Source organism: Hemitrygon akajei, chromosome 23, assembly GCF_048418815.1.
Source record: "Hemitrygon akajei chromosome 23, sHemAka1.3, whole genome shotgun sequence".
NCBI classification, from domain to species: domain Eukaryota; kingdom Metazoa; phylum Chordata; class Chondrichthyes; order Myliobatiformes; family Dasyatidae; genus Hemitrygon; species Hemitrygon akajei.
The window spans coordinates 62,155,274-62,181,382 of NC_133146.1; the positions used below are offsets into that span (position 1 = coordinate 62,155,274).

A 26,109-nucleotide genomic window follows, 5' to 3' on the forward strand; every position below is an offset into this window, starting at 1 on the left:
TATTAAATGCTCCCAAAGGCATACACCCAAATAGCCTCTGACCACCAAGTCCAGCTCCTGACCTTCATGTGTGGCTTAGTTACTAAGCCGGCAGAACTATTTCTACTGACAGAAGGAGCAAAGGTGTTTTACTGGCACTTTAAAACCGGTGATGTTGGGCTCATCAGCCCTAGTTGACAGCTCATCTGGGCGAAGGAAAACTCAGATCTCAAACCTCTGCTACTTTGAGGCTATGCCCATTCATGGGGTAGGCTTTAGAAGTAAACCCCTAGCAATAGTCTGGAGCTGAAAGAAGACAGTTCTACGCAGTGTTCATCATTGACTGGCAACTCCTGTGATGCTCCTGGTGCCAAACTCTATCAGTTTGTAACTGTATCAGTCTCTACCATTCCTTTGCATTCATCAGCTGCATAGCCAACAGCTTGCTCTCCATATTGTACTGCCTTAGCCTGCATACTGGCTTGAGTATCACATAGACAGCTAGGAGGCAACATCCATGGTTGACCTCAACCAACAGAGGTCCCTGAGATTTAGATGAAATACAGAACAAATTAGCACACTATCAATACTACCACAGTACTATAAAATTGTAAATTGGTTTATAATAGTTATCAATGAAGGAATTCATCCAGTGCACCTGTACGCTCCCATGTTCTTTTGACTGGGCGTAAATGAATAAAATCAGTGTAGACACCTAGCATAGGTAATGGACTGCTTTCATACACCAATTCTTCATTTTCATTGTAACATTCAAAATGATTGTCGATACCTTCAAATTCTTTGTAGTTCCTAACTTGCTTGAGTAGTGAAATCATTTTACTTTCACTCACTCCAAGCCTGAAGTTGTCTTACTGCTTATTTCTCACCAACTATCGGTGCTAAGAATCATTGCTTTTTGATTACAAGCACATACAACTGATGCTATTTAAAAACTGTTCAAGTTCACACTATGCACGGTACAGTGTCTGGACAATTGTGATATCATTAACAGTATGCAAATCCCTAAAGGTGAGGAATTACCAATCAGTAAAAGGAATAAACAAGGTTCACTATATGGTACTTCAATATGGATAGGTCACACCATTTATGAATATTGTAGAGCTGCCAATTGAGTACAATTAATTACTTCAACAAACGAGAAACCTTTTTCCGACTGGCAATCTAACAGGATAATAGATGAAAAATCACCCAATATGTAGACAAAGCCTGTCATCTCCTCAAAGATGAATATTTAATTGTATATTCTACCATTAAATTGGATTTGGCAGTAAAGGTTTCAAATCAAAGTTTGATCTAGATTTAAAACTACATTATCCAAAAGCACATGTAATTATAACATAATATAAATTATAACATTGCAGAAATACTGCTTTACGTGCAGGAACAGAATTGACCAAAAATCTTAACTTGCTACGCATAATACTTGGTCTAATAGCACATACTGAAACTAACAATGGAGAGAACTGATCTTGAGTTAAAACCTCCTATAGACCTAAACAGAATTGATCTATGTTTTGTAAAATACCTGAGTTGGAAAATCCTGGACAATTTAAAAGTAGTATTACAGATGAAGGAAAGTGAAAATATTAAAGTTCACAGTAAATTTATTACCATTTGGTACACATTTGTAACCATATATAATCCTGAACATGTTCAGGAAATTACCACATTAGATCTTTAGTATTCCAGAAATCAAAATCTAAAGAGCAGAGGCAGAATAATCAAAAGATCTGAAACACTATTAAGGTATTCCAAGCAATGTGTGACTGATAAGAGATTTAGCAATGCTCAACCTGTGATTTTAAGGGAGAAGTCCCTTAATTTATAGAGTAACAATTCCTAGAAATTACACAAATACACCAAGAACATGAATCACTTCTCCTGGCACCAACACATTAGCCATTTGTCATAGGGTTGTTATGTAATAGAATTGCTAATTGTGGAAAAAAAACACATTGACTTCATTGTATAAATCGAAGTATATTTTTGGACAAAATAATTATAATTCAGAAGATACTAAAAGGCACTAGAGGTAGAGAAGTCATGGTCAATTGCACTGTCTTGCCAGTAATAAGCCTGTACTGGAGCTGGCTCCAGTTTTCTTCAACTGCTTTCCTATTGGATGCAAGTCTTCTTAAATATGTTGTTCAACCATTATTACATAGCTGTTGCTGAATCTAAATACCATAGGTATCATATTGGTGATGGACAATGATATTAATTGGTACCATCAGATAACACTAACTGGCTTTTATGGTCATCTTTACCCACTTTTATGGAATGGTAAAACAAAGAACACTAAAAGTCCCCTAAAACCACAGCTATCTGGAACAAAGAGAAATTAAGACTGCTAATAAGTCTTAGTTCTTGAAAAATTCAAACTGTCTGGCCTATCAACCTTAAGACTAATTCATGAAATGTACAGAGCATACAAAAAGAAACATTTCAAATTCTATCCTTAATTATCATTCATGATCATGCTTGAATTAATAACAAAGTAAAAATGTAATTTTTAAGGAGTAGGGTAGCAGCATGTGGTAGCTGTTACTGTGCAAGCAGCTATGCTGTCACAAATTTACAACTTTCAATCAATAAAACTGGTATAATCATACCAGCACCGTAGAGGTAATGAGTGGAAGGCAGCTTCAGATTTATACTGGTTGCTTATAGTATGATGAATGAGTGAAAATAGAATATTTCTGCATGCTAAATCAATTTGGTTTATAATCTCTGGGTGGTAGTAAAGTTGTTAGAACATCATTAAAAATATTTATTAACATTAAACATTTATGGTTAATATAAAAATCAAACTTACTTAGTATATCCATATAAGCATTTTGCAATGGACAAACAGTCAATGGCTCTGGAGAGTTCTAGTGCATCTGGACAGTATTAAGTGTTCACTACTTAAATTGGCCTTTGGAAGGGTAGATCAATAGACAGAACAAAGCAGTTGCACTATGTTTGTACAAATATATAAATAAAAACGAGCACAGACATTTGCATAAAACTAGTAATAAACTTCACAAAATGAGTTAAATTGAAAGAAATATGTTATTGTAAAAAGTATCTTCAGAAACAGTATTTTAAAAGGGAAATGGTTAAACAAATACCATTTATCACTAGGGTTAAAATCACATTTGAGCATCTCAGAAGCTGGAAGGCACGTGAGAAATTGCTGGAACATTACTAATCACTGTCAGCCTTCAATGATCTGGCACACCAGGATGTTTGGAAGCTCCACTGACAACCGAACTAGACATTATTGTTATTGTTACACCCCGCCCCCCCCCCACCCCTCAAATTCGTTGTTTTGTTTTACAGATGCTACAATTAATATAATAACTCTTTCCGTGGAGTTTAAAGCGAAACAAGAAACGGGGACGGGAAATCTGGTCTTGGTGTGTGGAGGGAGCGGGACTTAATGATTCAGCTGCTAAAGCGGATTATCGTGTATGTTTTACTGTCACTTCATACGATTTCGAGTTTTAAACACAAAAAGAAGCACATTTAAAGAGTGCAAGTTTCCTCTCAAAAATGAATCTTCCATTTTTATCAGTTCCTTACTAATGATGTCCTTCGGGATGACAATCCGACAAGAAAGCGTCGCAAATTCGGTACCGCCGGCTGCAAATTTTCTTCCCGCGGCTCGTCCGTTTTCCTGCTCGATGATGCGCATGCTCGGTGCAGCCGGCTGCCGGTTTTTCTGCTTGGCGTAGAGCGGCGAGCCTCCGGCGCATGCTCGATTCAGACGCTGCCAGTTTTCCCCGTTTGATGATGCGCATGCTCGGTGCAGCCGGCTGCCGGTTTTCCCGCTTGGCCTAGCGCGGCGAGCCTCCGGCGCATGCTTGGTACAGACGCTGCGCTGGCAGCCGATGTGTGAGGGCCGAGATCCGCGAGGTGTGTTTCCCGCACTGCTGCTTCACTCCGCCAAAGCACCGACTGGCCTCCATCTTATACCATGAGTTTTGACAATTTATTCGAAGAGATCCTGATGACCGAACAGAAGGCTTTGGAAAAAAGACAGTACCTCCAGAGTGGTAAATGAAGCCTTTTCTCCCTGTACACAGCGCACCATCTGAAGAGGTTGAATGCTCTCAAGGGCGACGAGGACCCGCAGGTTTTAACCCAGCAGCCCAGACCGAGACCTAGTTCACTTTGCTCCGGCATCTAATTATATTCCTGAGTAACGCAGGCTAAATACTGGAGGAACTCAGCAGCTCAGGCAGCATCGATGGAAATACATAAACATTAGATATCTCGGACAAGGGACAATCTACAGATGTTGGAAATCCAAACAACACACACAAAATGCTGGAGGAACTCAACTGGCCAGGTAGCATCCATGGAAAAAGTATAGTCGATGTTTCAGGCGGAAACCCTTCATCAGAACTGGAGAAAAAAGGCTGAGGAGTAGGTGGGGGAGGGCAGAGAGAACACAAGGTGTTAGGTGAAACCAGGAGGGCGGAGGGATGAAGTAAAGAGCTGGGAAGTTGGTTAAAGAGATACAGGGCTGGAGAAAGTGGATCTAATACAAGGAGACAGAAGGCCATGGAAGAAAGGAAAGCACGGAGGAGCAGCAGAGTGAGGCAATGGGAAGGCAAGGAGATAAAGTGAGAGAGGGCAAAGGATGGGACATTACCAAAAATGAAGGGGGGGCATTACCAAAAATTCAAGAAATCAATTTTCATGCCATCAGGTTGGAAGCTACCCAGATGGAATATAAGGTGTCGTTCCTCCAACCTCAGTGTAGCCTCATCGCAACAGTAAATGAGGCCTTGGATTGACATATGAAATGGGAATGGGAGGTGGAATTAAAATGGGTAGCCACTGGGAGATCCTGCTTCTTCGGGCAGATCTAGCATAGGTGCTCAGCGAAACGGTCTCCCAATCCATGTCTTGGGCTGAGATCCTTTCAGCCCATAATGTCTCTCCATGGATGCAGATTGATCTGTTGAATTCCTTCAGCATTTTGTATATGTTACTGTACAGCTCCATCATCTGCAGAATATCTTGTGTTTAGATTACATCCCTGGGTGATTCTGGTGAGGTCCTGCAGTGAGTGAGGTTGTGTTGTTGTGCTGCTGTGGGAGAGACTGTGGTCTCAATAATGGTTGTTTTGGCTCCAAATAGTTCTTTTATGTTTGTTAGACTGAGCGTGACACTGCTATTGTTAATCCAGAGGTGACTGCTGACGTGGCCTTTCAGAGTTTGCCAACTGCTATTAGATACAAAGATTACAGTTCCAAGACAGTCCGCGAATGTCCATAGTTGATTTCTTCCTAAATCAGAATTGTCTGTTTTCTGTAGTTCATGATCATAATTATGTGCCATGTCGTATGACATGAGTGATCAGAGTCTTTCTATAACCATCATTGTTCTTGACAAATTTTTCTACAGAAGTGGTTTGTCATTGTCTTCTTCTGGATAGTGATTTTACAAGGGTGACCTCAGCATTTATCAATATTCTTCAGAGGTTGTCTGCCTGCTATCAGTGGTCACATAACCAGGACATGATATGCAACTGCTACTCATACAACCATCCACCACCTGCTCCCGTGGCTTCACAAGACCCTGATTGGGGGCGGGGGTGAAGGGGGAGGGCTAAGCACATGCTACACCTTGCCCAACGGCAACCTCCAGGCTAGTGGAGGGAAGGAGTGCCTTACACCTTGGTAGAGATGTATCTCCATCCACCACCCGTTTCTGTAGTTACTCACATCATTATCACTCTTCGTACACAGTTCAATCATTCTAATATTATCCAAAAATTAAACCAATGGAATATATACCGTACCCAGTCATTATTGAATACCACAACACCACATTATTATTGCTTGAAAATGTTTTAAATATATGGGAAAATGTATAAAGTTTCTGAAAGTCATATTTTCCTAACCTTGGAAACAATTCCATAATGTCTCTATGCCAAGAGGCAATATATACACAGTGGCCATTTTATTAAGTTTGTTAATGCAAGTATCTAATAAGAAACTCAATGCATCAAAGTATGCAGACATTGTCAAGAGTTTCGGTTGTTTAGACTAAACATCAAAATGGGGAGAAATGTGATTTAAATGACTTTGACAGTGAAATGATTGTTGGTACCAGATGGGATGGTTTAAGTAGCTCAGAAATTGCTGATCTTCTAAGATTTTCATCCACACCATCTCTAAAATTTACAGAGAGTGGTGTTAAAACCAATAAACCTCCAGTGTGTGGTAGATCTCTGAGTGAATATATCTCATTAATGAAAAAGAACAGAGGAGAATGGTGGGATTGGTTCAAGCTAACCCGAAGGTAACAATAACTCAAATATCCATGTGTTACAACAGTGATGTGCAGAAGAGCATCTCTGAGTGCACAACACATCGAATCTTGAAGTGAATGGGCTACAGCAGCGGACGACCATAACAGGTTCCAGTCAAGTACCTAATTAAGTGGCTACTAAACGTATATGAAGTCTTGTCTGCATTGAGCTAAGATTTACGTATTGTGTAAAAGGCAAGAGTGGATATCAGACCACTGAAAAATGATGCTGAAAAGGTAGTAATAGGGGGCAATCAAGTCAAGTCAAGTCAAGTCACTTTTTATTGTCATTTCGACCATAACTGCCAGTACAGTACATAGTAAAAATGAGTCAACGTTTTTCAGGACCATGGTGCTACATGAAACAATACAAAAACTACACTGAACTACGTAAAACAACATGAAAAAAACTACACTGGACATCAGACCTACCTAGGACTGCATGAACTGCACAAAACTGTACAGGTATTACAATAAATAATAAGACAATAGGCACAGTAGAGGGCAGTAAGTTGGTGTCAGTCCAGACTCTGGCTATTGAGGAGTCTGATGGCTTGGGGGAAAAGCTGTTACATAGTCTGGTCATGAGAGCCCGAATGTTTCGGTGCCTTTTCCCAGATGGCAGGAGGGAGAAGAGTTTGTATAGGGGTGCGTGGGGTCCTTTATAATGCTGTTTGCTTTGCAGATGCAGCATGTGGTGTAAATGTGTGTAATGGCGGGAAGAGAGACCCCGATGATCTCAGCTGACCTCACTGTCTGCTGCAGGGTCTTGCAATCTGAGATCGTGCAATTTCCGAACCAGGCAGCTGCTCAGGATACTCTCAGTACAACCTCTGTAGAATGTGATGAGGATGTGGGGGTGGGAGATGGACTTTCCTCAGCCTTTGAAGATAGTAGAGGCGCTGCTGGGCTTTCTTTGCTATGGAGCTGGTGAGATTCTCCGCCAGGTGAACATCAAGAAATTTGGTGCTCTTAACAATCTCTACCAAGGAGCTGTCGATGTTCAGTGGAGAGTGGTCGCTCTGTGCCCTCCTGAAGTCAACAACATCTCTTTTGTTTTGTTCACATTAAGAGACAGGTTGTTGGCTCTGCAACAGTCCGATAGCCGCTGCACCTCCTCTCTGTATTCTGTCTCGTCGTTCTTGCTGATGAGACCCACCACAGTCGAGTCATCAGCAAACTTGATGATATGGTTCGAGCTGTGTGTTGCAGCACAGTCGTGGGTCAGCAGAGTGAATAGCAGTGGACTGAGCACACAGCCCGGGGGGGGGGGGGGGGGGGTGGCCCTGTGCTCAGTGTGATAGTGTTGGAGATGCTACTTCCGATCTGGACTGAGTGAGGTCTCCCAATCAGGAAGTCTAGGATCCAGTTGCAAAGGGAGGTATTCAGGCCCAGTAGGCTCAGCTTTCCAATCAGTTTCGGAGAAATGATTGTGTTGAATGCTGAACTGAAGTCTATGAACAGCATTCGAACATAGGTGTCTCTTTTATCCATGTGGGTTAGGGCCAGGTGGAGGGTGATGGCAATGGCGTCGTCTGTGGAACAGTTGGGATGGTACGCAAACTGCAGGGGATCCAGTGAGGGGGCAGCGGGGTCTTAACGTGCTTCATTTCGAGCCTCTCGAAACACTTCATGATGATGGATGTGAGTGCAAAGGGACAGTAGTCATTGAAGCAGGACACTGAAGACTTCTTCAGCACGGGGACAATGGTGGCGACCTTCAGATGGTAGATGAACTGAATACGTATTTTGCATGAGTCTTCATTGTGGAAGATGCTAGCGGTATGGTGGAAGTTCCAGGTGTCAAGGGTCATTAAGTGTATGAAGTTACCATAACTAGACAGAAGGTTCTTGGGAAACAGAAAGGTCTGAAGGTAGATAAGTCACCTGGATCAGATGGTGTACACCCCAAAATCCTGAAAGAGGTGGCCGAAGAGACTGTAGAGGCATTATTAATGATCTTTTAAGAATCATTAGCTTCTGGAATGGCTCCAGAGACTGGAAAATTGCAAGTGTCACTTCACTCTTCAAGAAGAGAGAGAGGCAGAAGAAAGGAAACTATATAGGCCAGTTAATCTGACCTCAGTGGTTGGGAAGATGCTGGAGTTAATTATTAAGCATGTGGTCTCAGGGTACATAGAGGCACATGATTAAAATAGCCATGGTCAGCATGGTTTTCTCAAGGGAAAATCTTGCCTGACAAACCGTTGGAATTCTTTGAAGAAATAACAAGCAGGATAGAGAAAGTAGAATCACATAATGTTGTGTACTTGGATTTTCAGAAGGAGTTTGACAAGGTGCCACTCATGAGGCTGCTCAACAAGATATGAGCCCAAGGTATTACAGGAAACATTTCAAGAAGAATAAAACAGTGGCTGGTTGGCAGGAGGCAAAGAGTGGGATTGAAGGGAGCTTTTTCTGTCTGGCTGCTGATGACTACTGGTGTTCCACCGGGGCCTGTGTTGGGACCAATTCTTTTAACATTATGTTTCAATGATTTGGATGATGGAATTGATGGCTTTGTTGCAAAGTTTGCAGATGATATGAAGATAAATAGAGGGTCAGGTAGTTTTGAGGAAATAGAGAGGCCACAGAAGGATTTAGACAAATTAGAATGGGCAAAGAAATGGCAGATGGAATATAGTGTTGATAAGTGTATGGTTATGAAAGGGTAGACTATTTTATAAATGGAGAGAAAAGAGAAAAAACAGAGGTGCAAAGTGACTTTAGAGTCCTTGTGCAAGATTCCCTAAAGGTTAATTTGCAAGTTGAGTCTATGGTGAGGAAGGCAAATGCAATGTTAGCATTCATTTCAAGAGGACTAGAATATAAAAGCAAGGACATAATGCTGAAACTTTATAAAGCACTGGTGAGGCCTCACTTGGAGAATTGAGAGCAGGTTTGGGTCCCTCAACTTAGAAAGGGTGTGCTGAAGCTGGAGAGGGTTCAAAGGAGGTTCATGAAAATGATTCCAGCATTGAATGGCTTGTCATATGAAGAGTGTTTGATGGCTCTGGGCTTGTATTCAGTAGAATTCAGAAGAATGAAGGGTGACTTCATTGAAACCTATGGAGTGGTGAAAGTCTTTGATAGAGTGGAAGTGGAGAGGATGTTTCTTATGGTGGCAGAGTCTAAGACCAGAGGATGCAGCCTCAAAATAGAGGGGTGTCCTTTTACATCAGAGAAAGAAGAGTTGATACCAGTACTACAGCTTCAGTGGTCTTGCTGAGTGGCTTTCCTGCTGTGCTTTTTTTGTTTACCAGAGAGCTTTGACAGCAGTTTAAGCAAAATCCAAGTGTCCTTGGTGTCACACTGTCCAAGTAGTGTAGTGGCACTGTACTGGAACTATCTTGACACAGAAATAGTAAATATACTATATCATATTTCTAATATTTTGATTTTCCTCTTGCACCCACAGAGACACAATAAGCATAGAGCATCTCTATGCTGCTTATTTTCTTGGTAAAACTTGGAATTTCCTCATGTTTGCTTGGAATTTGTTGAGTACAACACACATTTTCTACTCTAAATTTGTTTCTAGTTGCAATATTATCAATGCAATGTTTTTGAAATCCCATGCTTTCAATCCTAATCTGGATTTTTATGTTTGAAAGTTTTTATCTGGTTATTAAATTAGCAAGCAAACACATTCATCCAAGACCAAGTAAAAGAAAGTATTATCACTTAGGATCATCAGAAAATAAAAAAAGGACTAATTATCACATAGTTCTTCACTGGAACAGCTTTCTTCCCAGCAACACTGGGGCTCTTGTGCATATCTTCAGCCAAATGAAAAAGTTAATATTTCTGAGAGATATCATGAGTCTGAAATACAAGGCTGTAAATTGACAGTATTGGAACTCATGTTGTTCTTGTGTTTCCACACCCCTGTATCTGATATTATCAGCATGGCTTTCTATTCCCTCTCCCTCAAACGATTAAACAGCAATTCCTGTCTTTTACTATTTGTTCAATTAACCAATGAGATTGCTTCTGAATTCTTTCTTTTTCCAATATTTTTATTAAATTTCATATATACAAATACAGCATCCATAAGGATACTTATTATAAATAAAAATAAGAAAGCACAAAATGCATTATATATAAATCACACTGATGCAATCACGGTATCCCATATTCATGATCAATCAAATAAAATAAATTGAATTATGAAATACAATAATATATGGTCATTTCAAGATGGCGGCGTGACACAGCGCGCAGCGGCCACTCCAGGAATGAATATCTGTTATCTGTAAGTAGGGGCCGTGTACAATCCTGATTTGATGGAGATGGACGTGTGAAGCACGGAGGAACATCTAGCAGAACTTTTGAGATGCCTGTTTTGCTGCTGCTGCTACTGTGCAATTGGAGTAATCTCCGGGAGGAAGGCCCCGAATCCTCGGCTTTGCCTGTTGCTTGGTGGCGGATGCCGGGGTCGAAGCACTCGGCAGAGATGGTGCTCGGTGTCGGAGGGCTGGTCGGAGGCTGAAGTTTTCAGACGGACTCGGAGTTGGCTGTGGTCGGAGCTCCCGAAGTGCTGTATCGGCAAGCTGCAGCGCTGGAGGTTCATGGCAGGAAGAGTTTTTCTTCCTCCTACCATCTGCGTGAGATGATGGGCTGTCGGGACTTTGAGACTTTCTTTTAAACTGTGCATGGATTGCTCTTTATCAGATTATGGTATTGCTTTGCACTGTTGAAACTATATGTTATAATTATGTGGTCTTTGTCAGTTAGTCTTTTATCAATTATGGTATTGTCTGCACTGTTGAAACTATATGTTAACTATAACTATATGTAACTATGTGGCTTTGTGTATGTCTTGTAGCTTTAGGTTTGTCTGATGGGTTTGTAGTTCCTTTCTGAGGAACGTGCTAAGACGGTAGCGCGATATCGATACGCAACAGCCTCTCCGGACTCTGGATTGGGGATTACCAAACGTTACGTGGTTTTTCTTGTGTGGTCTGTTTTGTGCTTTTTCGTGATATAATTCCGGAGAACGTTGTCTCATTTTTTAACTGCATTGTATTTGTGGTTTATAAATGACAATAAACTGAATCTGAATTTATATTATAAAAAAAATCTACACCCACTACCAAGACAAAGCTGGTTGGTAAAAAAAAAACAGGAGAATAAAAAGAGTACTTTACTTTTAATTACTAATAAAGAGTGCTTTATGATAATAGCTCAGATCTATATTTTAATAACAATAACAATTCAAAGATTTTTAAAATAGTTAAAGGGTCCCCATATCATTTGAAAATCTTGGTTAGACTCAGAAAATGAACAACGAATCTTCTCTAAATTTAAACATGACATAACATCGCATAACTATTGAGCATATGTAGGGGAGGCAACCTCCTTCCATTTAAGCAAGATTGCCCTCCTAGCCATACGAGAAATAAGAGCTAGTACCCACAAATGAGAAGGCTCCAAAATTATAGCTCTTTCCTCAACAGTACCAAATAAGGCAGTCACAAGGGATTGGGCTTAAAATTAACTTTAAAAAGTACAGAAAAAGTTTGGAATTCATCTTTCCAATATTTTTCAAGGCTCGAACATGACCAAAACATATGAATGTCATGGTTCCCGTTAGCTGTTCCCCTTTAACGCTTCTTTCTCCCTGATTATGCCCCAATTTCAGTCACTAGATCTCCATTTGCTGCTAGTTTACTCAATTACAGTACACCTGGTTTTCATCAGAGACTGGGAAATAAATACGATGGCATCACTATCACAGGTTGCCAGTTTGTTGGCTTATTCCCATGTGATAACTTTTTTTCTTGACTATTTAGAACCGTTTGTTCTAAGTTCTGCTCCAGTTTCAAGATATTCCATGAAAACCCCATCTCTGTGTCAAGACTCCATTTCAGAGCTCCGTGTCAAGATTCCTCCGGTTTGCTGTTCAACGTTCACGTCTGCACCCACATCCCCAACTCAATCTCCATACCTGTGCCCTGCACTTGGGTTCTGCTCAGTCGCTCCATGCAACAATGAATTAATGAAGCCTCTCCATTATTACATCTATCACAATAAGGAGATATATCTGCAAAAAAATGAGAGAGCTTGTCTTTAGACATACGAGCCCTATGTACCACTTTAAATTGTAGGAGGGAATGACGAGCAAGCACATAATGATGAAGAATTAACCATTTTGAAAATAGCCCTCCAGGTCTCATCAGATAATGAAGTCTGTAAATCCTTTTCCCAGTCTTTTCTAATTTTGTCTAAAGGAGCCATTCTCAATCCCAACAACAGACCATAAATATAAGATATTGAGCCATTATCAAAAGTTTTCAAATTAAAAATTACATCTATTATGTTCTTATCTGGATTGGTGGGAAATATATGTAGTTTAGATCTTAAAAATTCTCTAATCTGTAGATATTGAGAAAAGTGGGTATTTGATAGGTTATTTCACTGAGAGCTGCTCAAAAGAAGAAAGATTCCCTTCAACAACCAGATCCTGAAACCATTTAATGCCTAATCTATTCCATTCTCTAAAAATCAGATCGGTCGTCGATGGTTTAAAAGAAATTAGAAAAAATGGGACTAGAAAGGGAAAATCTCAATAAACTGAAATGTTTTCTAAACTGTAGCCAGATCCTCAAAGAGTGTTTAATCACCAAACTGTCAGTTAATTTATTTAAAGGAAGAGAGGATACAAGAAGAGAAATAATAGAAAATTTCATAACAGAGTTGGGTTCCAAAAACACCCATATTGAACAATCCTCACAATTAGTATAATATAATTAGAACGTAAGATTTCGTATGTTAATTGCCCAATAATATAACCTAAAATTGGGTAGAGCAAGGCCTCCATTCTTTTTAATTTTTTCAAGGTGGACTTTATTTAATCGGGGTTTTCTGTTCTTCCATATATAGGAAGAAAGAATTGAATCTAAAGAATCAAAAAAAGACTTAGAAATAAAAACAGGTACGGCTTGAAAAAGGTATATAAATTTAGGTAAAATATTCATTTTAATAGAATTGATTCGACCAATTAATGATAAAAAAGTGTCTTTTTCACATAATTCATTAAGGGTAGAATATTTTCTTTGAATAGATCTTTATAATTCTTAGTGATTTTTACACCCAAATATGTAAATTGTTTTCTTGCAATTTTAAAAGGAAGGTTAATATCAGCTGGTATCAAATTATTTAAAGGAAACAATTCACTCTTATGCAAATTCAATTTATATCCTGAAAACTGACTAAAATTAGTCAATAAAAGAAACATAGAGGGTAAGAAGTTGCAACATTAAATATAAAAAGCAATAGATCATCAGCATAAAGCAAAACTTTATGAATTATACCTTTCCTAAAGATACCGGTGATATCTTTAGACTCTCGAAAAGCAATTGCTAAAGGTTCTAATACCAAATCAAAAAGCAAAGGACTCAATGGACTTCCTTGTCTGGTTCCATGTTGGAGTTTAATTGGTTTAGAAATCTGAAAATTATTAAGGACCCGAGCAGAGGGAGATAAGTAAATAATTAAATCTAATGAATAAAATTGGGCCCAAAATTAAATTTTTCTAAGGTTTTAAATAGGTAATTCCATTCAACTCGATCAAAGGCCTTCTCCGCATCCAGAGAAATCACACATTCCGATATTTCCTTAGATGGAGAATGCATAACATTTAACAGTCATCATATATTAAAATGGGAATATTGACTTTTAATAAGTCCTGTCTGATCATCAGATATTATAGAAGGTATAATATTTTTGAGTCTATGGGCCAGGACTTTAGATAGGGTCTTAGCATCAACATTGAGTAAAGAGATTAGTCTATATGAACAGCATTCAGTGGGATTTTTACTCTTTTAAGAATAAGCAAAATGGAAGCTTTATAAAAAGGCTGTGGCAACCTACCCACCTTGAAAGAATTAGTTAGGATAGAACATAAATAAGGTATAAGCAATGAAGAAAAAGCCTTATAAAATTCTCTGGAGAATCCGTCAGGTCATGGAGATTTCCCAGAATGCAATTAAAGTATAGCCTCAGTGATTTCCTCCTGAGAAATAGGTTGATCCAACTGCTTTTGATCCAGGAATATTTAATTGGTCTAAAAAATTGTTCATTGCAGTATTATCTTTAACAGAATCAGAACTATACAATTTAGAATAAAATTCTCTGGAAGTGTCATTTATTTCAAAATGGTCGGTTGTCATATCACCATTGGTTTTGCAAATTTCTTCAGTTTGCTGTTTAGCTATAGAGGTCTTCAATTGGTTAGCCAATAGTTTACCAATTTTTTTCTCCATGTATATGGAATTGTCTTCTATCTTTTAAAAGTTGGCTTTCAATTGGACACGTTATAAGAAGATCATAGTTTTAATTTCAATACGTCTTTTGTATAGTTCAGGGTCTGGTGCCAAAGCATATTTCTGGTCTAATTGTTTTAATTGATTAACTAAATCAGTTCTCTCTTTATTAGCTCTTTTCTTAATATGTGCAGTATAGGAGATAAATTCTCCTCTAATATATGTGTAGCCCCCTGGTAAGCCTCAGGCTTGCTCAGCTCGCTTCCGTCTAGGGGGAGCAGCCTTCGGCCCCACCAAACTGGGTAATCAGCTTGTGTAGATGCTGTGTGATGTCCCCACCCCGCCAAATAACAGACAGTACACCATATGCAATTAAATGATCACACTTTATAACTCTTACTGGAACTAAGTGATTAATAGCGATAAAACATATATAAAAGGAAAGAAAAGGCGCCAGAACTTATCAAAGTCCAACCACTTCATGCACAACCCATTGGAGCTCAGTTAACAAAGTCTTCTTGCCACCATTCGATCCCCTCCGACCCCCTCGACCTGCTGCCTGGGACCAACAATGGTGGTCGTCCACCCACACGAATCTGTCCTCTCCTCATGGTAAACCCTGGGCCTGGGAACCCCCGCTCAGGGTCCATTTCATTGCCCAGCTTACAACATCACGTCTTCTCCCTCTAGCCACCTCACGCCGCCTCTCCAAAAATACCCGCAAAACCACAGCTCACAGACCCACAATAAAAAAAACCCATCTATACCAATTGGTTAACAAAAGAATACAATTCCCATTATCAGCAATTATAACCCAAACAAGCTTCGAGAGACAGCACTCTCTCACCAGTTAGCATAACAAAGAAGCATTTTTACCATTAGTAAACAAAGAAGCCATTTTGATTAATACACACAGTAACATAAAAAAAGAAGAAACCCCCTCACAAAGAAGAAACCCCCTTACATATGCCTTAAAAGCATCCCAAATGTTAAGACTAGAAGTCTCTTCCAATGCACTTTCTTCAAAAAAAGAGTAATTTGAATCTCTAGAAATTTTAAAAGTCCTTATCAGATAACAAAGTTAAATTAAAACGCCAGGATCTGTTCATATGAGTGAAACCAGGAAGCTTTAAAGATAGAAGTACAGGAGAATGGTCAGATAGAGCTATTTCTTTATATTCAGTGGATCGAACTAATGGAATCATTTGACTATCAATAAAAAAAAACAATCCTGGTATAGGAATGATGGACATGAGAGAAGAATGAATACTCCCTTTCTGCTGGATGAAGAAAATGCCAGACATCAACAATATCACACTTCGTTAGAAAGGATTGAATAAATAAAGTTGATTTATTAGGCGTGGCTAATTTAAAAGAAGAATGATCTAATACTGGGTCTAGACAACAACTAAAATCTCCTTCCATCACTAAAGAATAAAAACTCATCTGGCAGGAATGAAAAAGAAATGCTCAAAAAATCCTGGGTCATACACATTGAGAGTGTATACATTAGCAAATACAATTAATATATTATCTAGTTTCCCTGACACTATGACAAATCACCCATTAGGGTCAAAGACAACTTTACGTTGAACAAAAGAAATCATATTATCTATAAAAATCGAGAGTGCTCGAGATTTTGCTCTGAATGAGGAATGAAATTGTAGACCCCTCCACTGAGTAAAAAGGCGTGCATTGTCACATGCGTTTCTTGTAGAAAAATAATGGAGGACCTTAACTTTTTAATATAAGCAAAAATCTTATTCCCTTTCACAGGATGATTTAACCCTTTAACATTAAAACTAAGTAAATTAATATTTCAATCCATTATAAATTCTAATTAACAGAAGAGTTATAAGATCTGACCATAAATTATTAGAACCAGAGAACGAACCATAAAATAAGGTACTCAAACAGAAAATTTGGATGGTAGCCCAACCCAGCTTACAAAGAAAAATGAAACCCCACTCCCCTCCCCCTCCCAAAGCCAAAAAGCCGGCTAAAGAACAGTTGGCATGCAAAACTCTGAAGACAACCCTCCCAAAGAAATCCTGCTGGCAAAACTCCATTCATCCAAGGTTATTATGTTCCTACCAAGACAAAACAGAAAAAAAACTTAGATCAAAAAATCCAAAATATAAGAGGATTCATTTTAACAATTTGAATATATATACATATATACCTCAATAAAAAGAATAAAGTAGTAAAATAAATCAAACAAAATATCAAAAACAAGATATATAAATGGTCAAAATGTAGGTTTATTAAAAACTTATTCAATCCAACATTAAAAAGATAATTGCTCTTGTAAGAGATATAACACAATTAATCTTTTGCTTTCAAAAACTTCTTTGCATGTTCACCTGATCCCAGCAATTTCTGCGCACCATTTTTCAGAACGATTCTAAGACATGCAGGGAAGCAAAGGGAGGGCTTAAACCCTTTATTATAAAGCATCGACATGACCTCTTTGTACTTAACATGTTCAGCCATACCTCCGGTGTATAATCTTCCACAAATCTAATCAACTTTCCATTGTAACTGATCATACCTACTTGATGGGTATGATGGATTAAAAGCTCCTTAGTACAAAATTCGTGAAACATAAAATGACCGACCTGGGACGCTCTCCCAACTTTGGTTTGGGGGGGGGGGGGGGAAGTGACCAGTTGGCACGGTCCAACTTAGGCATAGACGGCAATAAATCAGGGAATAGCTGCTTCAGAAAACTTGCAAAGAACTCCATGGGGTGGGCACCTTCAATTGATTCTTCAAGACCCAGAATACGTAGATTGTTCCTTCTGCTTGTGCTTTCCACGTTGGTGATCTTCTTTGTTAATTTTTCATTAGATAATGATAATTTTTTGCAGAGCTTACTCATGTCTTATAAACACGAGGAAATCTGCAGATGCTAGAAATTCAAGCAGCACAAACAAAATGCTGGTGGAACGCAGCAGGCCAGGCAGCATCTATAGGAAGATGCACTGTTGACCCAGTCCTGACGAAGGGTCTCGGCCTGAAACGTCGACAGTTCTTTTTCCTATAGATGCTGCCTGGCCTGCTGCATTTCACCAGCATTTTGTCATGTCTTCTAAGTCCGCTTCCAGTATCGACAAAGTTTCTTTATTCTCCTTAATTCGCTTTTCATGTTCGATTAGAGTTTGTTGAATAGTGTTCAGCTTGACATTGAGATGTTGGAATTCCTCTGAGAGTTCTGTTCTTTGCTTCTTAAGGAAATCTCCAATTGATTCCAAAGTGGTTGGAGAATCATCTTCTTTTTCTTTTGCAGAGGCTTTAGTCTTTCTCAAAGACATAATAGAGCAATATTAAGATTTATAATAAGGTTTCAAAAACCTGGTAGGAGTTAAGGTAGGAGCAAGTTCAAAAAGATGTTACCCCATCAGCTGCCAGCAGGGCTCTTGAATTCTTGCCTCTCTTTAGGTTTGAAGGAGGTGTAGAACGTTGTTCATAAATATTGGTTATCCCATTTGAAATAGTGTTCGTCCAAGATTCCTATATATATTGGATTCCATTTAATAGGGCCATTGATTAACCAGGGTAGATGCTTTTTTTAGACAACTCTTAAAAAGCAAAAACTTATCAGGAAAATAGCTGAGATTCTCTTTGTTAATTTGGGACACTATGCCACTAAGTTGGGGCAGGATACTGTTACTGAACAGTTTCACATAGCGTCAGTCATGTGCACTTGTATGGTCGTTAGACACTACACAGTGCTTAGTACGAACAGTTTTCGAATAGCATCAGTTACATGTGTATGTGTTCAAAACAGCACTTTTGTTGACAATTGGCAAGAAATGAGCAGTAAAACATTTCAGAACCATTTTGCTCACTGTGGTTTCAAGCATTCAGGCTTAGAAATGCAAGAAATAGCTGGGAGTGAAAATGAAATGATTTCACTACAGCACCTTAGAAACTATGGAGAATTTGAAGGCATTGACAGTCATCTACAGTATTAAAATGAAAATAAAGATCTGGAGGTTACTATTGTTAACAGCACGGTATGAAGGCAATCCAGTATCTCCACTCGGTGTCTGCACTCATTTTGTTTATTTATAGTTAAAAGAATGCACTGCAGATGTTTTCCTCTGTCAATAAGTAATAAGAATTAATACAGAATTTTATAGTACGTAACAGTATTAGTAGTGTTTTAATTTGTTCTGTATTTCATTTAAATACATAATTAGTTATTCAATTTGTTCTTTTTATACATTTTTAACAAATTCCATGAATCTTCAGCTAATTGGGGCTGCTGTTTAACTGGGCCAAAAAGTACTGATCCCAATGTGTCCCAATTAACTGGAATCTACTGTGTTATCAAATACGGAACATCACTGCTATCATGAATTTGTGATTATTTTGAATGAGGTTTATAGGAATGACTAGTCAGAAATAATGTAATATTAATTCTTGACTATCTGATTGTAGCATATTAAAAGAAAAGGTACAGAAATTATAGCTGTTGACTGCATAAAGTTATGCAACAGCAAGAAATGCTGATTAAACAGTAAAAAGTACGAATTCTATTTTTTTATTCTGGATTCAGATATGTGGTTAAATTCTAACAGCCCTGAGAGAGGGAGATATCAGGGTTCAGCAGATGCACTTCAATCAACTGAGCTGCAAAAATCAATTACAATGGGTTACTACGTCCTTACTATTGAATAGTTCTGTATATTCTATGTTCTAATTTAATCTGTTTGAGAAAAGATTTCATTAAAACTGTAGCAAGTTGCAAAATTGCTTTATTTCTTCCATCCCATTTTTTTTAATTTGCCAATTTTACAAAGCATGCATGAGACCTGATAACAGACATATTTTCTTGTTTAGATTATTTCTTACATTCAGACTTTATTGTTTATATTTCAGTCAAATCAGAAATCATTAGATGCAATGAAAAGCTCAGGGATGTGACAGAGCATTTACATAAAAACAAAACTATTTTGGATTCAAAGGTAATTTTAAAAGTTATTTTTTGCAAGTGTTTTTTAAAAGCAGCATACTAAAATGTTAACAACACACACAAAATGCTGGTGGAACGCAGCAGGCCAGGCAGCATCTATAGGAAGATGCACTGTCGACGTTTCGGCTGAAGGGTCTCGGCCCGAAACGTCGACAGTGCTTCTTCCTATAGATGCTGCCTGGCCTGCTGTGTTCCACCAGCATTTTGTGTGTGTTGTTTGAATTTCCAGCATTTGCAGATTTCCTCGTGTTTGCATGTTATCTCAGGAATGGTAACATCAGTATTTTTTAAAGTTGGTGACATCGGGTTGTCAACATATACAGTTATTGTAATATCAACATGTCATGAAACCATTGATATGATATACAAATCAATACTTGATTTCATTTGTTGGGAACTGTTTCCATTTCAGCAGTATTGTTTTAAGATAAGTACATGCATTTTCAAATTTTAAATCAGATAATTATAACACAGTAAAATACACAGCTGCAAGCTATAAAGTTGTGTGCTGCTGTTTTGGCAGTTTACCATAAAGTAATGTTTAAGTAACTAGTTAATATTAGAAACAAATCTACTTTAATGATTCTTTAAGCAGAAGTGTCTGATGTGACTTTAAAATTCTGTTATCATCATTAATTTAAGCACTCATCGAATCTGCAACTGTGGTTTGATGTACATAATAACACCAGTTTCAAGGTTCTGGCTCAATAACTAGCTTGCCTTGGATTCCACGTGTCTTAATCTTAACTATGCTGCCTCATATTTCTTTACCTGTGGCTTTGCCGATCAGAAGTTGTTTTGTATCACCACATGTTTACAGGTTTCCAGAATAAACATAATGGCATTTTTTAACGCCAAGTTTATTTGTACAAATAACTAGTTTTTCAAAGAAGCCCAACAGCGTCTCTACTTTCTGCAAAGGCTGAAGAAAGTCCATCTCCCACCCCTCATCCTCATCACATTCTACAGGGGTTGTATTGAGAACATCCTGAGCAGCTGCGTCACTGCCTGGTTCGGAAATTGCACCATCTCGGATCGCAAGACCCTGCAGCGGATAGTGAGGTCAGCTGAAAAGATCATCGGGGTCTCTCTTCTCGCCATTATGGACATTTACACTACACGCTGCATCCTCAAAGCAAACAGCATTATAAAGGACTCCACGCACGCCTCATGCAAACTCTTCTCCCTCCTGCTGTCTGGGAAAAGGCACTGAAGCATTCGGGCTCTCACGATCAGACTACATGACAGTTTCTTTCCCCAAGCTATCAGACTCCTCAATACCCAGAGCCTGGACTGACACCTTACTGCCTTATTGTCCTGTTTATTATTTATTGTAATGTCTGCACTGTTTTGTGCACTTTATGCAGTCCTGGGTAGGTCTGTAGTCTAGTGTAGTTTTTTTTCCTCTCTGTGTTGTTTTTTTATGTAGTTCAGTCTAGGTTTTTTACTGTGTCATGTAACACCATGGTCCTGAAAAATGTCTCATTTTTACTATGTACTGTACATAGCAGTTATGGTCAAACTGACAATAAAAGTGACTTGACTTGACTTGATGTACAATTGCAAGAAAAAGTTTGTGAACCCTTTGCAATTACATGGTATTCTGTGATAATTACTCATAAAATGTAGTCTGATCTTCACCAAAGTCACAATATAGACAAACACAATCTGCCTACTAATAACACACAAACAGTTGTACTTTTCATGTCTTTATTAAACACGTTGTTTAATCATTCACAGTCCAGGTTGGAAAAAGTATGTGAATCCTTGTATTTAATAACAGGTAGAACCTCCTATAGCAGCAATAACCTCTAACAAACATTTCTTGTAGCTGCTGATCAGACCTACACAATGGCGAGGAGGAATTTTAGACCAGCATCTCAATTGGGTTAAGGTCTGGACTCAGAATTGGCTAGTCCAGAACACAAATTTTCTTCTTTTAAACCATTCTCTATTGATTTATCTTTTGGATCATTGTCTTGTTGCATCATGTAACTTCTATTAAGCTTCAGATGATGGACCACTACCCTGATATTTCCTGTAAAATATCTTCATACAATTTTGAATTAATTTTTCCCCAATGATTCCAAGCTGTCCAGGCCCTGAAGCAGCAAAGCATGATGCTCCTATCACCAAGCCTCACAGTTGGGATGAGGGTTTGGTGTTGGTGTGCAGTGCCCTTTTCCTTCCAAACATAGCAGAGTATATTTCTGCCAAAAAGTTCAACTTTTGTCTCAACTGTCCACAGAGCATTGGCCCAGAAGCATTGTGGAACATCCAGGTAGTTTTTTGCAATCTTGAGATGGGCAGCAATGTGCTTTTTGGAAAGCAATGGTTTCTTCGACGGTCTGATGAAACGTCGACAGTGCTTCTCCTTATAGATGCTGCCTGGCCTGCTGTGTTCCACCAGCATTTTGTGTGTGTTTGAATTTCCAGCGTCTGCAGATGTCCTCGTGTTTGTTGTTTCTTCGACAGTGTCTGTTCATGAACAACATTCTTGTTGAGTGCTTTTCTTGCAGTGGACATATGAACAGGAAATTTAGCAACTTCTGGAAGTTCTGCAGATCTTTTGCTGTTCTTGGGTTCTTTTTCACCTCCTTCAACACTGCTCATTGTGCTCTTGTGTGATCTTTGCAGGACATCCACTCTGAGGGAGAATACTGAAGTTCCTCCATTTGTAGACAATTTCTCTAACAATGGACTGATGAACACTCAGGTCTTTAGAAATGCTTTTGTAGCCTTTTCCATTTTCATGCATCTCTCCAATTCTTCTTTGAAGGTCCTTTGAAAGTTGTTTTGATTGAGATGTGGTGCACATAAACATATTTTTTTCTTGAGAAGAGCTATCTCTGTCAATAAACCTGACTTTGTGCATCTTTTTTTAGGGCAGGGCACCTCTCCAACTCACACCTCCAAATCTTGTTTCATTGATTGAAACAACTGATTCTAAGCAGCTTTGGTAGAAGGCATTACCTTGAGAGGTTCACATGCTTTCTTGAACTCCTAGATTGTGATTGTTTAAATGGTGTGCTCAGAATTGAGAAGTACAATTAATTGTGTTATTAGTTCAGGCAGATTGTGTTTGTCTATTATTGTGACTTGGACAAGATCAGACCACGTTTTATAAATATTGAATGCAGAAAACCAGGTAATTGTAAAGGGTTCACCAACTTTTTCTTGCAGCTATACATGGACCAATCACACCATTTGTGAAATAATTTTTAGAACATAGCTGGTATAAATTGGGCACATTGTTCTAATTAGGACCAGCTGTTAGGCACAGTTGAAGTTTGTTTCCAAAGTACAAAATTTGTGCAACAGTCTGCTCTAAAGGACCACTCATATATTATGTGTGCATGTTTGCAGACTACTGTAAAACAATCTGAGGACTAATTGCTGACTTCAAATCCTATTCAGATTAGCCTGTTTGAACCCATCTGCATTTCTGTGCTAAAGTCCTTTGCTGACTTTGAGTGTTTAATCTTCAGTGAAATCCTCCACATTGAGGTTGTTAAGTCCTTCCTGATTTGGTTTATTTTAATTCTAATAACTAAATATCATAAGACGATAAAACATAAGAGCAGAATTAGGCCATCTGGCACATCAAGTCTGCTATGCCATTCAATCCTTTTTTTTTCTCCTCCTCAACCCCAGTTTCCGGCCTTCTCCCTGTAACCTTGCATGCCATGTCCAATCAAGGACCTATCAATCTCTGCCTTAAGTACACCCAATGACCTGGCCTCCACAGCTTCATGTGACAACAAATTCCACAAATTCACCACTCTTTAGCTAAAGAAATTTCTCCACATCTTTGTTTCCAAAGATCACCCTTCTACCCTGAGGCTATGCCCTCTTGTCCTAGACTCTCCCACCATTGGAAACATCCTTACCACATTACTCTGTCTAGGCCTTTCAACATTCGAAAAATTTCAATGAGATCCCCCTTCATCCTTCTGAATTCTAGTGAATACAGACACAAAGCCATCACACATTCCTCGTATAATAACCCTTTCATTCCTGGAATCATCCTTGTGAACCTCCTCTGCGCTCTCTCCAATGCTAGAACATCTTTTCTAAGATGAGGGGCCCAAAACTGTTCACAGTACTCATGGTGAGGCCTCATCAGTGCCTTATAAAGCCTCAGCATGACATCCTTGCTCTTGTATTTCTAGACCTCTTGAAATGAATGCTAACATGACATTTGCCTTCCTCACCACCGTCTCAACCTGTAAGTTAATCTTTAGTGTGTTTTGCACAAGGACTCCCAAGTCCCCCTGCATCTCAGATTTTTGGATTTTCTCCCTGTTTAAAAAATAGTCTACACATTTATTTCTACTACCAAAGTGGCTGACCATGTATTTTCCGACATAGTATTTCATTTGCCACTTACTTGCCCATTCTCCTAATCTATCTAAGTCCTTCTACATCCTACCTGTTTCCTCAACACTACCTGTCCCTCCACCAACCTTCATATCATCTGAAAACTTGGCAACAAAGCCATCTATTCCATCATCTAAATCATTGATATACAGCATAAATAGAAGTGGTCCCAACACTGACCCCTGCAGAACACCACTAGTCACTGGCAGCCAACCAGAAAAGGATCCTTTTATTCCCACTTGCTGTTTCCTACCAATCAGCCAATACTCTAACCATGTTAGTAACTTTTCTGTAATGCCATAGACTCTTAACCTAGTAAGCAGACTCGTGTGGCACCTTGTCAAGGGCCTTCTGAAAGTCCAAATATACAACATCCACTGCATTCCATTTATCTATGCTACTTGTGATCTCCTCAAAGAATTCCAATAGGTTCGTCAGGCAGAATTTTCCCTGAAGGAAACCATGCTGACTTTGTACTATCTTGTCCTGTGTCACCAAGTACTCCATCTCCTTATCCTTTACAATTGACTCTTAACATCTTCCCAACCACTGAGGTCAGGCTAACTGGGTTATAATCTCCTTTCTGCTGCTTTCCTCCTTTCTTAAAGAGTGGAGTGACATTTGTAATTTTCCAGTCCACTGGCACCATGCCAGAGTCCAATGATTTTTGAAAGATCATTTCTAATGCCACCACAATCTCTAACGCTATCTCTTTCAGAACCCTAGGGTGCAGTTCATCTGGTCTGGGTAACTATGTACCATTAGGTCTTTTAGCTTTTTGAGCACCTTCTCTCTTGTAACCTCACCCACTTCTTTTCCTTCACATGCTACAACATCAGGCATACTGTAAGTGTCTTTCGCAGTGAAGACTGATGCAAAATACTCATTTAGTTAATCAGCCAATCTCCTTGTCCCCCGTTATTATTTTTCCTGCCTCACTTTTTAGCAGTCCTATGTCCACTCTCATTTCTTCTTTATTTTTTACATACAATACTTGAAAAAAACTTTTACTATCCACTTTGATGTTATTTGCTAACTTGCTTTCATTTTTCATCTTTTCTCTTCTAATGATTTTTTTGGTTGCTCTCTGTAAGTTTTTAAAAACTTCCCAGTCCTTTATTTTCCCACAAATTTTTGCTTTGTTGAATGCCCTTTCTTTTGCTTTTGCAATAGCATTGACTTCCCTTGTCAGCCGTGGTTGTACTATTTTACCATTTGAGTATTTCTTCATTTTTGGAATACATATATCCTGCACCTTCCTCATTATTCCCAGAAACGCATACCATTACTGCTCTGCTGTCATTCCTACCAGCAGCTCCTTCCAATTTACTTTGGCCAACTCCTCTCTCATACCACTGTAATTTTCCCCTACTCCACTGAAATACTGCTACATCAGATCTTACTTTCTCCCTATCAAATTTCAAGTTGAACTCAATCATATTGTAATCACTAGTTCCTAAGGGTTCTTTTACCTTAAGCTCCCTAATTGCCTCTGGTTCATTACATACCACTCAATCCAGTATAGCTGATCCCCTGGGCTCAATGACAAACTGCTCTAAAAACCCATCTCTTTGGCATGCAACAAACTCACTCTCTTGAGATCCATTATCAATCTGATTTTCCCAATTGACCTGCATGTTAAAATCTCCCATGACTACCATAATATTGCCCTTTTGACTCGCCTTTTTTATTACCTGCTATAACCTGTGGCCCATCTCCCAGCCATTGTTGGAAGGCCTGTATATAACTGCCATCAACATCCTTTTACCCTTGCAGTTTCTTAACTCAACCCACAAGGATTCAATATCTTCCAATCCTAAGTCACATCTTTCTACTGATTCAATGCCATTCTTTACCATTAAAGCCACACCACCCCCTCTTCCTCCCTTCCTATCCCTCCGAAATAACGTGTAACCTTGGACAGTCAGCTCCCAACTACAACCATCCTTCAGCCACGATGCAGTGATGGCAACAACATCATACTTGGCAAACTGTAATAGGGAAACACAATCATCCACCTTATTTCTTATACTATGTGCATTTAGATACAACACCTTGAGTACCATTTTGGCTATCCTTTCTGATTCTGCATCTCTAAAGCTTTGACAGCTCTAAACCTGTTGGCTGCAACTAAGTTCCATCACCTTGCTGCCCTTCCTGACAGTCTGACTG

The 26,109-nt window shown here is 38.9% G+C and overlaps 1 protein-coding gene across 1 annotated transcript in view; it reads left to right on the forward strand.

Moving 5' to 3' along the window:
• The first annotated feature begins 3,894 nt into the window (after positions 1-3,894).
• ccdc172 (coiled-coil domain containing 172) overlaps positions 3,895-26,109 on the forward strand; it is a 60,397-nt gene continuing 38,182 nt past the window's right edge. Inside the window, exons 1-2 of the mRNA XM_073027834.1 lie at positions 3,895-4,040; positions 19,464-19,549. Of these exons, the coding sequence (XP_072883935.1) occupies positions 3,962-4,040; positions 19,464-19,549 (165 nt within the window). The 5' untranslated portion in view covers positions 3,895-3,961. The remainder of the gene's footprint in view (positions 4,041-19,463; positions 19,550-26,109) is intronic.